General features: G+C 39.5%; 1 protein-coding gene across 6 annotated transcripts in view; it reads left to right on the top strand.

The window, feature by feature from the left end:
- Positions 1 to 13282, top strand: part of LOC110831249 (bestrophin-2a) — a 46995-nt gene extending 33713 nt beyond the window's left edge. For 4 of the 6 annotated variants that reach the window (XM_087351962.1, XM_087351963.1, XM_087351961.1 and 1 more), the window contains exons 4-10: positions 2060 to 2231; positions 2806 to 3177; positions 3303 to 3437; positions 4418 to 4525; positions 6965 to 7189; positions 7590 to 7830; positions 10833 to 13282. In XM_087351962.1, coding sequence (XP_087208088.1) covers positions 2060 to 2231; positions 2806 to 3177; positions 3303 to 3437; positions 4418 to 4525; positions 6965 to 7189; positions 7590 to 7830; positions 10833 to 11551 — 1972 coding nt within the window. In that variant the 3' untranslated portion in view covers positions 11552 to 13282. Of the gene's footprint in view, positions 1 to 321; positions 1942 to 2059; positions 2232 to 2805; positions 3178 to 3302; positions 3438 to 4417; positions 4526 to 6964; positions 7190 to 7589; positions 7831 to 10832 lie in introns of those variants that run through there. The other 2 variants (XM_087351965.1, XM_087351964.1) reach the window with 2 other exon arrangements.
- The last annotated feature ends 1922 nt before the right edge of the window (positions 13283 to 15204 follow it).

Below are 15204 nucleotides of genomic sequence, written 5' to 3'. Positions count from 1 at the left end.
TTTTCCAAGCAGTTAGTATTGTAAACGTCAGGTGGTGTTATGATCGGAAGTCTTTCGTGATTTGTTGGAGTCTTTCCTTCAACAGCAAGAGCTGTTATTTCCAGCGTACGTCGTCTGGTTACCCACGATGCTTCGTCGATACATAAATATGTCGTCCTAGACACTGCTGGTAGTTCTGAATCCTCCCCGTGATGAAAAATGCGCCAATCAACGCAATGATTTATCAGTTTAAAACAAGCCAAGGATTTGCGGACTGAGCTGGCGTGACCGGTCGCACCGTGGACAGTGTAACACAGTCAATTTCCAAGCCGCGGCTAGTTGCTAGTGGGCGTTAAGCGAGACGTACTCGCATCGGCTCGCTGAATTGCAGAGATTAGCAGCTGACATCGATGAAAGCAAAGTTGTTAGAATCGAAGACTGCTCAGAAAACGAATACCAATCGCCACATCGGAGACAAAGGACAGGAAGGACGCCGGAAACGACCGGTCATTAATTTTTGTAGCGGAAACTGGGCAACGCCTTGAATGGAAGGACAGAGCCCGGGGAGAGAAGGCATGCTAGAGCATAACTGGGAGTGGGCTGATAGTGGAACTAAGACAGCCCAAAGAGCCTTTCACAGGAGCAAGGTGAAGGAAGGGCTGGCAGAACTCCATGGAAGACCTTCGGAAGAATATTTTGGGGTCACGAAGTGAGACAGAGATGGTGCGAACCTAGTCCCAGAACCGGAAATCCGTTCGAGAGGACAGACCTCGCAGGAGAGAATCAGTACTCCTAATCATCGCGGACTAGAGGTTGGGACGAGAGGTTACCCATGTTGCTTCTGTTCAGATGGGAGCTACGTCTACCTGGTGACTTTTTGTCCAGGTTTCCTCTGACGAGGTACAGTCTTCGACCGACAAAGTAGTGGGCCTCGTAAATCAGCTACATGACATTCATTACTATAACCGTCAGCATTTGAAGGTGTCATCGAAAGGATGAAGGCCCACTACGACTGTTTGTCCAATTGCTTGAGATTCCAGGAAGGAGAGAAAGTGTGGCTGTACCATCCGACTTGGACCAGAGGAAGTCACCTACACCCCAGCCATGCTGGAAAGGCCTGTCCGGCCAGTGGTTGTCACAGATTTTTCAGATCAATTCCTGTGTTACTATTAACTTGGACTTTACATTTCTGCATATCAATGTCATCTCTCCAAGATAACTGAGATTCTCCCATGCAGTAGTATAAGCACATGGATAAGATGGGAGAAACAAGGAATGCGCACACTTTTGGGAGGTTGAGGTTGGAGAAATTATGTTGGAAGACAAGAAGGAGGTGGGAGGATTACACTGAAATGAACGTTTGGTGGACATGTTTTCAATTTGGCCCAGATTCATGTACAATGGAGATTTTTGGTACAGTGGTGTTGAACTTTTGTGTTTCCGAATCACAACGTTAGTTACTTATGTCACACAACAGACAGACATGCATACAAACTAGACATCCTGTTTCTATGACTTGTTTGTGGTTTTTTCTTTATTACGCCGTCTCCTTTACAGGAGGTTGGCGACATATTATAAACAGGATCCTTCCATCCTTTTCTCGGACTGGGACCTGTTTATATACGTTCTTGGCAGATGATCCAGAAGTGGTTTGCCATTGCCTTCTTCTGTGTGTGAATGGAGTAATTGTTGGGATGCCACGGAGGAAAACTCCATGTTGCCTAGACCACGGCCTTGCCCAACACAAGTTATAAATTCGGGCGCCGCCGGGAATCGAACCCGAGACCCCAGGATTAGAAGGCCAGCGGTTTGTGGTTTAGGCAGACAGAATTTAATTTTATTATCGATGTGTTTTGTATCATACTGAAATTTGAAATCTGCGCTTTATAGTGCAGCTTCGTAAGTTGTATGAGCTCAATCTAGATGTCACAAGTTCAGATTTCCAGCAGCATTTTTTGTGGGGTGAGTGAAGTGTCGTGTTAAGTTACAGTCAGAATTATACTGGTTTTTATACTTTCTTTTGTTTTGTGTGCTAATTCTTTCCAGTATCTGAATTTTGTGTCTGTGTCGTATGTTCCAGGGTGTTTGAGGGCGTGGTGAAGTACTGCGAAAGCTACAGTGATCTCATTCCATTATCCTTTGTTCTTGGTTTTTATGTCTCAATTGTGATGCAAAGGTGGTGGAATCAGTATGTCAGTATCCCATGGCCAGATTCTATAGCTGTGTTTGTCAGCTCCAATATACACGGGCAGGTAAATGAACCATGTTCTTACATTTTTTTGTATTCACTGACTGCCATCTGCAATCCTGGTCTCCGCAAATTTGGCTGTGTCCTTGGATAAAGTTTCTGCAGTTGATTTGATAACCTTCTAGTAATATGTAGGATCTGAGGTTTCTGCAGTGGTGAGTACGAAGATGTCTGTCTTCTGGGTTGTAGAACCATGAAGTCTGAAATACGTTTACCAAAAATTCAGTGGTCCTTGTTGGCTCAGAGTCCTCTGAAATATTGGTAAACTTCTACCAGACCACACAGCTCTATAACCCAGAATAAGGCCATTGGTTTATCTGAATTACAAAGCATACAGAAGGAAATTGGTAATTGGTGATGCTGTCCCAGCATCTGCCTTAAGGATCTGAGTGGAACCATGAAAAACCTCAGTCTGGACTGAAATTTGAAGCCACTCAGCTACAGCATTTAGTTTATATTTATCAGTATTATTGATTATTTTTAATCTTCTAATTTTGTCTTTGAAACAAGTCATAAGACTTTTTTTATATTATATCAAAACCAGTGAGTATATTTCACGAAGTGCACTTGTGTTCCAGGATGAGCGTGGGCGCGTGATGCGTCGGACAATCATGCGATATGTCTGCCTTTCTTTAACCATGATATTCACCATGAACAGTCCGAGAGTTAAGAAACGATTTCCAACACTGGACCACTTTGTTGAAGCTGGTCTTCTTACAGAAAATGAAAAGTCTATAATGAATGACTTAAACAATAAATTCCCAAGGCATACTAAACACTGGCTGCCCATCGTATGGGCTGCGAGCATAGTGACGAGAGCCAGAAAGGAAGGCAGGATACGAGATGACTTTGCAGTGAAGACCATCATCGACGAACTGAACAAGTTTCGTGGACAGTGCGGCCTTTTGCTAAGCTATGACTCCATCAGTGTGCCCCTGGTGTATACTCAGGTAAATTGCACGACTGTTCTCTTTATGTTTTTTGCATGTAATGTCATTGCTTCCAATGAACAATCACAAAATTTGTACATCCATTATTCAAAGACTTAATAAATAGTTCATTGTTTGTTTACCAGGTGGTGACACTGGCTGTGTACACATATTTTATAACATGCATCATGGGACGACAGTGGGTAGAAGGAATAGATGAAAATCTGCAGAAACAAAGGAACTCCATTGATTTGTACTTCCCTATCTTCACAACATTACAGGCAAGAAGTATTCTGAATAAAAATGTCCTCCATATTCGAGTGCAGATAACTCCGTGGATCTGAAAGGTTTAGTTTATGAAAGTATCACGCCTTGAAGTCGCGTGGCTCTTACCTTGGAGTTAATGAATAGCCAAATATCAGTAAACTAGTTTTTGGCTGTTTTTATGACCTGTAAAAGTGGGAAGATCATCAGTTTTCATGCACGGTTATCAGTGCCATCTGCGATGATCTTTGTGAATGATTCTTTTTAATAATGTACTGCAATTCTCAATAAATGGAAGGAGAATACAATATTTACCAAAATAAAAAATAAATAGCAGTATTAAGTAATATAAAGTGGAATTTAACTTAGAAACTCATATTTATTATGAAAAAGCATTTTACCAGGACAGCTTCAATAACCTGTGGCAAATATTACAGAAAAGAGGACACCCACTGTACTTTACAGAAGTTGTAAAATTTGTATCTCCGGAAACTGTTGTAGTAGATTTAAATGGATTGTCATATCAGACTTCAATCTCTGCCGTAGACATTCACTTTCACGGAGCCGAGTCCTTCCTGTGTTCGTAGCCGCGTTAAATTTGGGGTCTTCGTTAATGAAAGTGTAGTTCAGCATGCTGCTACATCGCACTAAGTGCCTTTTGGATGTGCAGTTCGTATTCCTTACCTGGATGCACTGGTCTAATAAAGTTAAATGCATAAGAGCTCTGTGGTGTTTAATTGAACTTGCGCAGATGGTCGTCTGTTTGAATCCTGGTAGTCGTTGCTGTTTCGTGCAACAGCCATGTTTCTGTTTCACGTTTTATCAAGAATTACTCTGACAAAAGTAAATAGTGGTTTGAGCAGTATCTTTAACAATTTAAAATGTATTATTTTGTTAAGTTTCTGTAAATTAAAATTATTTATGGTTTCTGTTGTTGTTATAATGAAATGTTGACATGTGAAATAATATGTCAAAGTCTATTTTTCACTTTGTTCAGTTCTTCTTCTACATGGGATGGCTGAAAGTGGCAGAGAGTTTAATTAATCCATTTGGAGAAGATGATGATGATTTTGAAGTAAACTGGCTGGTAGACAGGAACCTACAGGTAAGTGAGAATGCAGATGGGAGAGAGAGATGGCCAGCAGACCAGATTTTGTATGTCTGTCCGAGACCTGGAAAGTAATCATTCATCTGTTCTGTTTTAATTACTATTTCATTCTTTGCCCCAGAATATGATATTCTTTAACTTGTAATTATCTCATATACTAGCACTGTTACTGCATCGAAATTCAATTTATGTTTACAAATCTACAAAAATTCTTAACACAACTCTTCTGTCTTGTTTAGTTAGCTAGTAATGAACTTGTTTAGCTGCAGAAACCATCTTAGCCTGGGCTCAAACCAAGACACATTTTTCAGGATTGTGACCTTTGTTCCCATCGTCTCCTTGCCAAAGCAAACAATTTTGGTCTTTGTGCTGTTCTTTTATGATGTTTAATTTTTGAGCTACGGAAACCGTCTTCATTGGGACTTGAATTCAGGAACTGTCATAACTGAGGTTTTCGCGGTTTAGGCAGTGACGGTTTCCTGACATATCCTTACTTGCCACCCACAATAATTTTCCAGACTCATTCAGCGCAAGGGAAACTAATAAATTTCCACGTGAGGCGATAACTGTCAAGGACTTTTCACATTAGTGGGCAACTGTGGGTCATGAATACGGTTTTATGGTCATAAAGTAATTCATAAGACTGAGAATCCCTTAAAAATGTTTTCATGGCTGTAGTTGAAATTATTTAAGCACAAGTGTGACAGACATTGGCTATTATTTATTAAGATTAGTATTGCGTGTTTAATCCTCGAGAATGTGCAGTTTGTGAGGTTCAAGAGAATTAGGCGGAACTAGAACTGAATGGAACATGGCTGATGAGGTTAGGTTAATTCACTAGCGAAAAACAAAAGTATTATTTAGTTAAACATAGAAGTTCTCTTAGGAGTCACTAAGAATGGTCCACAAACACATCCGTCCATCCATCCAATGGCTCTACAGCCCATATCGGGCCTTGGCCTCCTCAATTTTCTGCCTCCAAGAATATCTATTATTTTCGGCCATTTTCCAATTTCGACATTGGATCAGACCGGCAGCATCTGGTCTCACAGCATCTTCCCACCTTTCTCTAGGTCTCCTCATCATTCTTGTCCCTTCAAACTTAGTATTTAGGCCTTTCTTACGGATTCTTGTGCCATCCATCCTTTGAATATGCCCCGCCCATTGCAGTCTTTTTAATTTAATGCACTTTACAAGATCGGGGTCTTTATATAGCGCGTATAACTCCTGGTTATATCTTACCCTCCACTCATCATTGACTTTAACTGGGCTCCAAATCCTTCTTAGCATTTTCCTTTCAAACACCCTCTGTCCTGAAACACAGAGAGAACTAAACAAGTGTTTTGTTGTGAAAGTAGAATACAGGAAAAACTCAAAATATAAGAATATATGAAAAACCTTTTGAAAATGTCAAGGTTTAAGTAGCTGAAAATTATGGCAATAAAAAATTATTTATTTAAGATAAAACTAAACCCAGGAAATGCATTGTACTTTGCAGTAAACATTAAGGTAAAATATTGATTTGTCCTTTTTTATGTGTGTTCACAGCATCCTTATAAGTTAATTTTTTCCATCCAGCTGTACATCTCAAGAAGGGCAGAACAGATTGTCATGATATTTGGAATGAGTAGTATGCCATGATCCTATTTTCTACAATCAATAATACCAATGTGATGAAAGCTAAAAGTCATAAGGTGAGAGTATATTCCTCCATTACCCATGATCCTTTGTGAAGATGTGATGATGTCATCACCCATATGCATGTAATGACTTGAGAATGGCTGGATGGATTATCATGAAATTGGATTTGAACATTATGCCTTTTGAGGTATACTCCAAATTCATACAAATATTTCCTACAGCTGGTCATACCAACATGACAGTTACTGAAAGTGATGAAGTGGGAATGGATGGAATGTATTCCTTCATGATAATGTCACTATCCTTAATGAAATCTTCCATTGTGTTATCACTGCTGACCTTACCAGGCCCTCAAAGGGCCTGGTTCACCACCACTTCTCCAAACTTTGTGGTCGATGAACAGTCACCACCTTTCCCCTTTACTGCTGCAAATCTTTCCCTGTCTAACATGGTCACCAGTAGCTGCTTTGTCACATCCTCTCAAAATTCTGTCACCTCATTTCCTCAACCTCAAGCTTCTCTTCCATTGGACAGCAGCATCAAATGTATCTCTCCACTCACTCCCTGCCCTTTACAAGGCCCCTGGAACATATGTACCTTGAAAGTGGCAACTGCAGAGTTTGCGGAAACGTTGGTTAACGCCAAACATTTGACGCAGCTCTCACCTGAAAGCCGAAGTTCCACATTGAACTCCAGCTGTCAGAAACTGTGCACAAGAATTGTGGAGCGTGGTACAGGATAAAATAAAATTACTAGAAAGAAGAATTGTGTGATATCTGGTGGTTTATGTTTCAGGTTTCTTATCTCATTGTGGATGAAATGCATCATGAACACCCAGAACTGATCAAAGACCAGTATTGGGATGAAGTGTTCCCTGCTCAGTTGCCATACACAGTTGCAGCTGAGCAGTTCCGAGAAGAACATCCCCAACCTTCAACTGCTAACATCGAGGTGCCCAAATCAGCAGCTGAGTATTCTGCAGCTTCATCAATCAGGATTGATGACATTGGCGATCATGCTGTAAGTCTGCAATAAAAATGTCCTCCAGAAATGTCTTTCAGAAACTGAGTTATTACTTGGAGTCATATTTCCACCGTGCTCTTTTTATCAGTGGTCGTAACTTTCTCATATGATCTTTCCTTCCTAAATTGGTTCCAGTTTCCCACGCACATGCTACAATAAGTTTATTAATGACACTTCTCCAGTAACTGAGACTGTACATTATCTCTTTGTATAGGGGAAGAGATTGTAAAGATCCAATGAAATATTGGCCGCACTGTAACACAATTCCATCGTCCAATAAACAAATGTCTCACGTGTCTGTGAACTCACAGTTTCAACACTGAGTGAATACAGCACAAAATGGCAGTGTTTAATATTAAATAAATGTTTAACAAGTTCAGATCATCTTGTCTTGCAGTATGATGATGCACAGAGTGGAATACAGTTCTCAGCTGGCCCAAAAAGAAGGAGTATAAGTCGTGTGAACACACGAGAACGCATGACGTCTGCTGGTTCGGCTACTAGTATGAATACAGGAAGCCAGGCCAGCTCACTGCACCGTTCGGGTTCAGTAAAGTCTGTTATCTGGCGCCTCTTCTCCAGGGAAGGGCCTACTGGAACAACCGCTGCAACTCAAACACCTGTCACTGTAGATGGAGGTGGGTGGTCCTAAATGTCCTAAAATAATGTATTGCGTCCTTAAAGATGGTGTTTCGATTTAGGCGAAAAGTAATAATTATCCTTTCCCCCATTAAATAGTAATGTACAAATTTAAACTGAAGTAAGTGAAATGAGAGAGTGACCAATCAAAATGAATAAGAAGATGGGCAAATTAACATTCGTAGTACTCGCTTTAAATAGTTACTGTACCTCTCACTGAATGGATTTAAAATTGTACATTTAAATAAAAAAACTGCACATATTTCTAAACTGCTGACTGTATAATTAAAAATAAAAAGCACACTTCTGAAGACAGAACAGAGTTTAGCCCATAAAAATACTTTATTTTCTCTAAAGTTAAAATATTTAATACTTTTTTATTGTTCCTGAAACATCACTGCATTTTCTTACTAGAATGTGAAGCATATATATGTGTTCAGATTTTCATGGCACTCCTTATAAAACCGACACACACGTAATTTAACCTGAAAATTTGCAGTTTGTGTAATTTCTGCAGCAATGGGACACATGCAAGAAATCAGCGTCTCTCATTTGTTGGGCCAGTGCCAATTATGATTGCACTCTGGTTACTCTAATTTTGTGGCTGGTTGGACCATTGCATTTCCTCGTGCCTCTCTGAAGTCCACTAAATTTGTGGATTTCCCTGCAGCTTCTTGTAAGTTGTACAAGTCTTCAATTTGACTACTCACTACATTAGCCTCTTCTCAGTCTTCCTGCATTTCTATTTCATTATCTTATATGCTTTTTATCTAATATGCATTTGAGTCAGTGTCAGCTGCTAAGTTTATTTATACTTTTTTGCAGTTTATGCTTTGGAATATATCTTAGTATTTCTAAACGTTGATAAAAGACCGTAGTACAACTTCCTTGGGAGGGGAAGTAAAGGCAGTGGTCCCATGTCGTAGATTTACGGCACGTGAAAGAAACTTACGAGCATGAACGAGAAGTTTCTTAAGTAAAATTCAGTGGCCATTTCTCACCTATGTCTCTCCTGATTCTCTATTAAATGGCAGACTAATCAGGATTGAGTACAAATTCTGCAGAGGCAGTTTTCTTGTCACTCACTACTCACAGGTGCACACTTCAAAGACTAGGAAACCTCCCGCATTGGAGGAGGCCAAGGTCTGAACTTGGGCCTTACTGGCATTGGATGGATGTATATCTAAACCTTGCTGTTCTCTGCAGTTAAAAAGAAGAAGAAATAAGCTAGTTCTCCTTGTTAGAGACCTTCTAGAAGAATATGGAAGAGAATTGCGCCCTTAGCCCTTCATGAGACAGAGACCAACCACTGCAGCTATAAAATTATCAGTGCTGTTGTCCAGTCGTAACCTGCAGTGGCCGGACAGAGGCAAGAGGCTGTGTTGGGTGTGTTCTGCTTGTGGAAGCGTTAATACAAACTGCATTTAGACGTGCTAAGTGTGGGGCTGGATCCATGTTTTGAGAATCACCACATGAACCTGAACTTACAAATGCTTTACAGCTTGACACATTTACACTTGTGTGTGCAAACATAGCAATTTTTTTCCTTGACATGTGAATAGTAACAAGGTACTATATATTTCGGTTTTAAGAAGTAATAACACTTTGTTCAATGGGTATTATTTATTTTAGTGTTCTGTCTGACGACAGGTCCATATGAACAGGATCCTTCCATCCTTTTCTCGGACTGGGACCTGTTCATATACGTTCTTGGCAGATGATCCAGAAGTGGTTTGCCATTGCCTTCTTCTGTGTGTGAATGGAGTAATTGTTGGGATGCCACGGAGGAAAACTCCGTGTTGCCTAGACCACGGCCTTGCCCAACACAAGTTATAAATTCGGACACCGCCGGGAATCGAACCCGAGACCCCAGGATTACAAGGCCAGCGTTCTGACCGCTAGACCACCTCATGTTATTATTATTTAGTGTTCTGTCTGACGACAGGTCCATATGAACAGGATCCTTCGATCCTTTTCTCGGACTGGGACCTGTTCATATACGTTCTTGGCAGATGATCCAGAAGTGGTTTGCCATTGCCTTCTTCTGTGTGTGAATGGAGTAATTGTTGGGATGCCACGGAGGAAAACTCCGAGTTGCCTAGACCACGGCCTTGTCCAACACAAGTTATAAATTCGGGCACCGCCGGGAATCGAATAGAAAATAAATAATATTTCTGAGCTAACCTCTGTTCTGTTGTCATGAGTATACTGATTATTTCGTAATTTTGAATTCTGTAGTTTCAAGGATATGATTTTTCATCAGGACATGTCTTTTTATTTAGATGCCCAGAATTAAATCCATTCAACAAGGGATAAAGGAACTATTTAAACTGAACATTACAAAGGTTAGACTCATCAGTATCTCATGGCTAAAGAGAGGGAAGTAAACCAAACTGTTATGGTAGGAATAAGTTAAATTTTCAGCATTGGACTTTAATTCTTAATGAAAAGCTTAGCAGTAATCATACCAACTCATTTATAGGACTGTTTTTACAGAAAACAATACTATTCTTTTCAGTCATTTCCATTTTAATTGTGTATTATTGCACACATAACTCGATATGCTTTAAGATACTGAGCAGCATTCAAGTGCATCATCACATTGAGAATAGTGAATGAGAACACTGGTCTAGTAGTCACATTACGTATACGTGTTGTCAAGGAACCAGCAGTCTTCCATTTTATTGTTTCAGCTGTGGCCAGCCCCTGATTTGTTCTGACTGATTGTGTGATGCATGACTAACGAGAATAAATGAATGTTATTTCTAGGCAATGAATGAAACCTAGTTGTAACACTTGGGTAAACGATTTTGTCCCATGATGCTGATCTCCGTGTTAATGTTAATTATTAATTGTTACATTATGTAGAACAGTTGTGCTAAAACAGGTTTGTATTAATAAGAGTGTGGCAATTTGTTCGAGAGTATTATGAATTTTTGTATTCATGCTACAAGCCTTGTGACTTGATGTGCAGTATTCCATGAAACATTGTATTTTTCAGGAGGTCAGCCATCAAGTATCCCAACAAGCAACAGCTCAGCCAGTCTTCATTCGAAACTTGTGCCAGGTGGGAGCATGAGATTAGCCGATCAGGTCATAGAAGAAGTAGATGAGCAATCTACTGTTCAGTCCATAAAGCCTCCAGATCAGCGGCCCAATGTCAGAACAATCTTCCCTGTACCTACCGGACCCCCACCTGCCTCTGCACCTGTAGCAGTGCCGAAAAGTTCTTTTCATACAGGACATCTGAACTTTCCGCCTCTATCTTCATCAGCACCTGCATCTGCTGCAATTCCATTGCCAACATCTCCAGGCCATTCAAGCATGACCTATACAGAAATACTTTCAGTGAAAAGTGCACCTGGCTTAGGCAATGATGATGCTACTGGAATAGGTAGTGCAAGCCAGATGGGATCACAGGACAACGGAAGTACGGTAACAATACCAGCACATGGTGACGGTGATAATGTCAGCATAGGTGGTTCGAGTACAGACAGTACCTCGGAGGATGAATTTTCAAGGCTGAAGTCTAAGAGACAGAAGGAGAGGAAAGAGAAGTTGATGCAGAGGTTAGCAAGATCGATTAGTGCTCAGCAGGCCGCGATAGGAATGGATTATCAAGACAATGAACTGTTATTAATGGACTTGACAGCAAGCTCACGGACGGGACTCATACCTGCATCGCCAAGGTCTAGTAATTACGGTGATGCAAATGTGTGACAGTCAGCCGAAGTAGATTAGCCCAGTCATGTCTTACTTATACAGGGTATACACAAAAGAATGGTGCGGTTTCAAAAGTTAATAAAAAAATGATTGCCGCCGCTGACGGTGTATGTTGTGCCCGTGTAAGGTGAGAAATAAATGTTTTATTAACTTTTGAAACTGCACCATTCTTTTGTAGATATACTGTATATTTTGGAACTTACAGTGGGTCCACATTTTATATACATCTCATGTTCCTCTTTAAGCAATTTTATTTAATGAATTCACAAGACAGTACTTATGTATTGCACATGTGCCCGTAGTAAGTTAATCTTCTGTCTTTAGAGACATTTATTTCTTTCTGAAAACTTGTCTTTAATAAGATTATTTTATTGCATCAGTATTAAGTTTCTTTTGCTGTATCAGTATTAACTTTCTTTTATTGTATCAGTATTACCATCTTTGTGGTTGACAAGAGTTTTTTTAGTTTTGACATCAGAGATGCTCTGTTCCTTTTTACAAGGGCAAACTGAATGCAGTTTTGTTGAAACTAATGTTCAAGGTGTGTTCCATTTATTTGAACCATTCCGCAGCACAAGTGGTTGATTCTCAGAGCCGAAACAGGAAGTAAATGAGTCAGGCACTTGCTTGGACATCATTCACAGCAGTGCCAACATTATATAAAATAATAACCCTTGAAGACAATTGATTTTGCATTTGCAGTTTATTTTAATAAGAAAACTTTAATTTTTAATGCACAAAACTTAAGGGAAACACAATATTGAACCATTGCCTTGTCTTTCTTGGTTCTGTTGATTTTGTTTTATGTAAACTTATCATCTGTGGTGTAACCACTGAAAAGCTTCTACTTTGATTCATGTCCTAGCATCTGTTGGATTACTGACTGATCTTTTGATAACCGCGCTTATGCACAACTGGTTCTGAATCATATATTAGAGTTGGAAAAAGAAAATAGTACCAACACTGATGTATATGTGTAGAATTTTACAAAAGCAGAAAAATTCAGATTGTAGTACAGTTGACCAATATGTCTGTCCACACTCCTTTACATCAGAGTAACATTCATATGCAAGCCAGCAAAATTAGGATGTCATAACTTGTTACATTAAAATCATGTTAATGACGTTTGAGCAACACTTCTGGATAGAAATTGAGGTTATGTAATAACGTTTATGAGAGACTATTGGGAAGTACTGTACTATACCATAGTCATGGATGAAACATAGTCATGATTGTATGAGCCCAAAATGAAACTGCATTCAGATGATTGCTATCACCCAGAATCTCTGCATTTTATGGAACTTTGTCAGTAGTCAAGTACCAACAAGGTTATGCTGATTTTAAGATACTGTGTTCATGGGCACCCTCTGCCATGCAGTCTCACACAGTGAAAATATCAGTGCACAGTACTACCAACTTCATATGATATTGTGATGAAGGCAACCATCCACTGATGTGTTGTATGGCTATGTGCCTACTCATGTGTCTGTCACAGTGGCAGCGGTAAACTCTCGGATACCAACATACTCCCTAGACATGTGTCTGTGTGACTCCGATCTTTTACTGAAGATGAAGGAATCTCTCTGAGCAGAGCGATTTCATCAGACAAAAACTTGCAGAAACTACAGTAAAAATCCAATGCAACACATATAGCCTTTTATGGCAAGCCTCTTTTTATACATGATCATTGTAACAATATTAAATATATAAGTATTTATTAGTTATAAAGAGAGTAATTTTTCTTTATTTTCAGTATAATGTGAGCTTTTGATCACTTTCTGCAAATGCATAAATATGTCACTGTGGCATAGTTGTAATTTAATTATGTATGCAAAACAAGTCTGGCAGTGGTGCATAGTTGCTGCTGATACTCTGAGTTAACCACATCTGACTAACAAGTGACATCACTATCAAGTAGAAAGTATCTAACTATTCAGTACTTGCTAACTGCCATTTCATTTGATTTATGAAGAGTATATTCCATTCAGTTTTTGATATGACTGAGCAGTGCAAAGAAAAATTGAATCCAAATATTTACACACTTGTGTGGTGACCACATTTATAGAAGTGAAGGTGATAATGTAGCAGTTTTATCTGCAAGGGTTTACCAGTTGAGTAATTTCATGTGAACTACAACGTTGTTGGGCTGTTATTTAGTAATTGCTCAATAATGTTTTATTACCTTCCTAAAAATAGGTCACATTCCAGTTCTGTTGCCAGTATTTTGTTTCCAGCTCTTTTAAATACATAATAAAAAAATTTCTCAATGATTCCACTCAGCTCATACGGATGACAATAAATTTTGTACTTCCAAGGCTTTAGAATGAGGATGAAGTTGATTTAAAAATCAGTTAACTCTACATATATGAGCCGCATAGTCAATGTAGTGATTGGCTAGAGACTGGACAATTGGGGTTCAATCCCCGACAAGGGCAGAGGAATTTTCCTTCAGCCTCTGTGTCCAGACCTGCTCTGGGGCCCACCCAGCCTATCCAATGGGTACTGGGATCCTTCCCTGGGGGTAAAGCATGGACAAAGTGTGATGCTGACCACTCACCCCTATCTAGTCCCGAGGTCAAGAATGAGTATGAACTATGTCACATCTCCCCCTAAGTGCCTACATGGCATATAGTGGAACAGCTTTACTTAATATATACACACACACACTTAAATTCATGCACCAGAATGTTTTTGATTTAAATACTGATAATTTTAACATCAAATGTTTCTTTTATAAGTAATTTTGTGGGGGAAGTATTTAGTTTTATTTAGTCATCCCATTTCCCTTTTAAATATACCCATAAGAGTGTATTAAGGGAGTCCTGACCATTCCGGTATGAACCAACTTTAATTATAAGAAAATACTGGTACTCTGTCAAGCCATTTCAAGAAAATGGGCATAAACAAATAAAACAGAATTTAAAACATTTAAATATTGAAAGCTATTGAGGGCAAAGGCACTGACTGATTGATTACTTACTGAAGACGGGGTTTGCATAATTATATGTGGTTATGTGCATTCCCGCACGCGAAATGGGGATACGTTAACTGATAACTCATAACTTACCAACAAAATAACACTGGCAGGCAAGCACTTAAGTTGATTCACGATGTACCAACTCGTTAGAACTAAACTTATGACGTGTTAGAACGATTCGCACTACCAGAGGAATCACTTAAAGCTAAAATAACATTAATTGATAAAGATCTTCCCGTTTTGTCTTCTGAAGACTGGAAGATAATCTGGGAATTGATACAATTCCTCAAACCATTCCAGTCAGTTACAAAAACAATGAGTGGAGAAAAGTATGCCACAGCATCTCTAATCATCCCACTTGCAATTGGCCTGAAGAATGTTTGCAACATTCTGCTGAAAAAATCATTTTGCAAGGAGGTGCAGCAAGTGATACAGTGCTACCTTAGATCAATACAAGAACGGTTTGGAAGCCTGGGACAAAGCACAACACTGATGGTCTGCACATTTATTGATCCTCGCTTTAAGATGTTGGCATTCTCTGATAAACAAATTTCAGAAAATGCCAAGCAGAAAGTGATTGCACTGGTTACATCAAAAGTCAACCATAATGTTGACACCACACCACATTCAGCAACGGTCACTACAGATGCAGATGAATTGTGCGTGTGGAATT

This window comes from Zootermopsis nevadensis, unplaced genomic scaffold, assembly GCF_977971745.1.
Source record: "Zootermopsis nevadensis isolate Lab colony 2312 unplaced genomic scaffold, Znev_1.0 Znev_ptg000020l, whole genome shotgun sequence".
In the NCBI taxonomy this organism is placed as follows: domain Eukaryota; kingdom Metazoa; phylum Arthropoda; class Insecta; order Blattodea; family Termopsidae; genus Zootermopsis; species Zootermopsis nevadensis.
The sequence above is the reverse complement of the archived record's forward strand: the minus strand, read 5'-3'. Positions and strand labels throughout refer to the sequence as shown.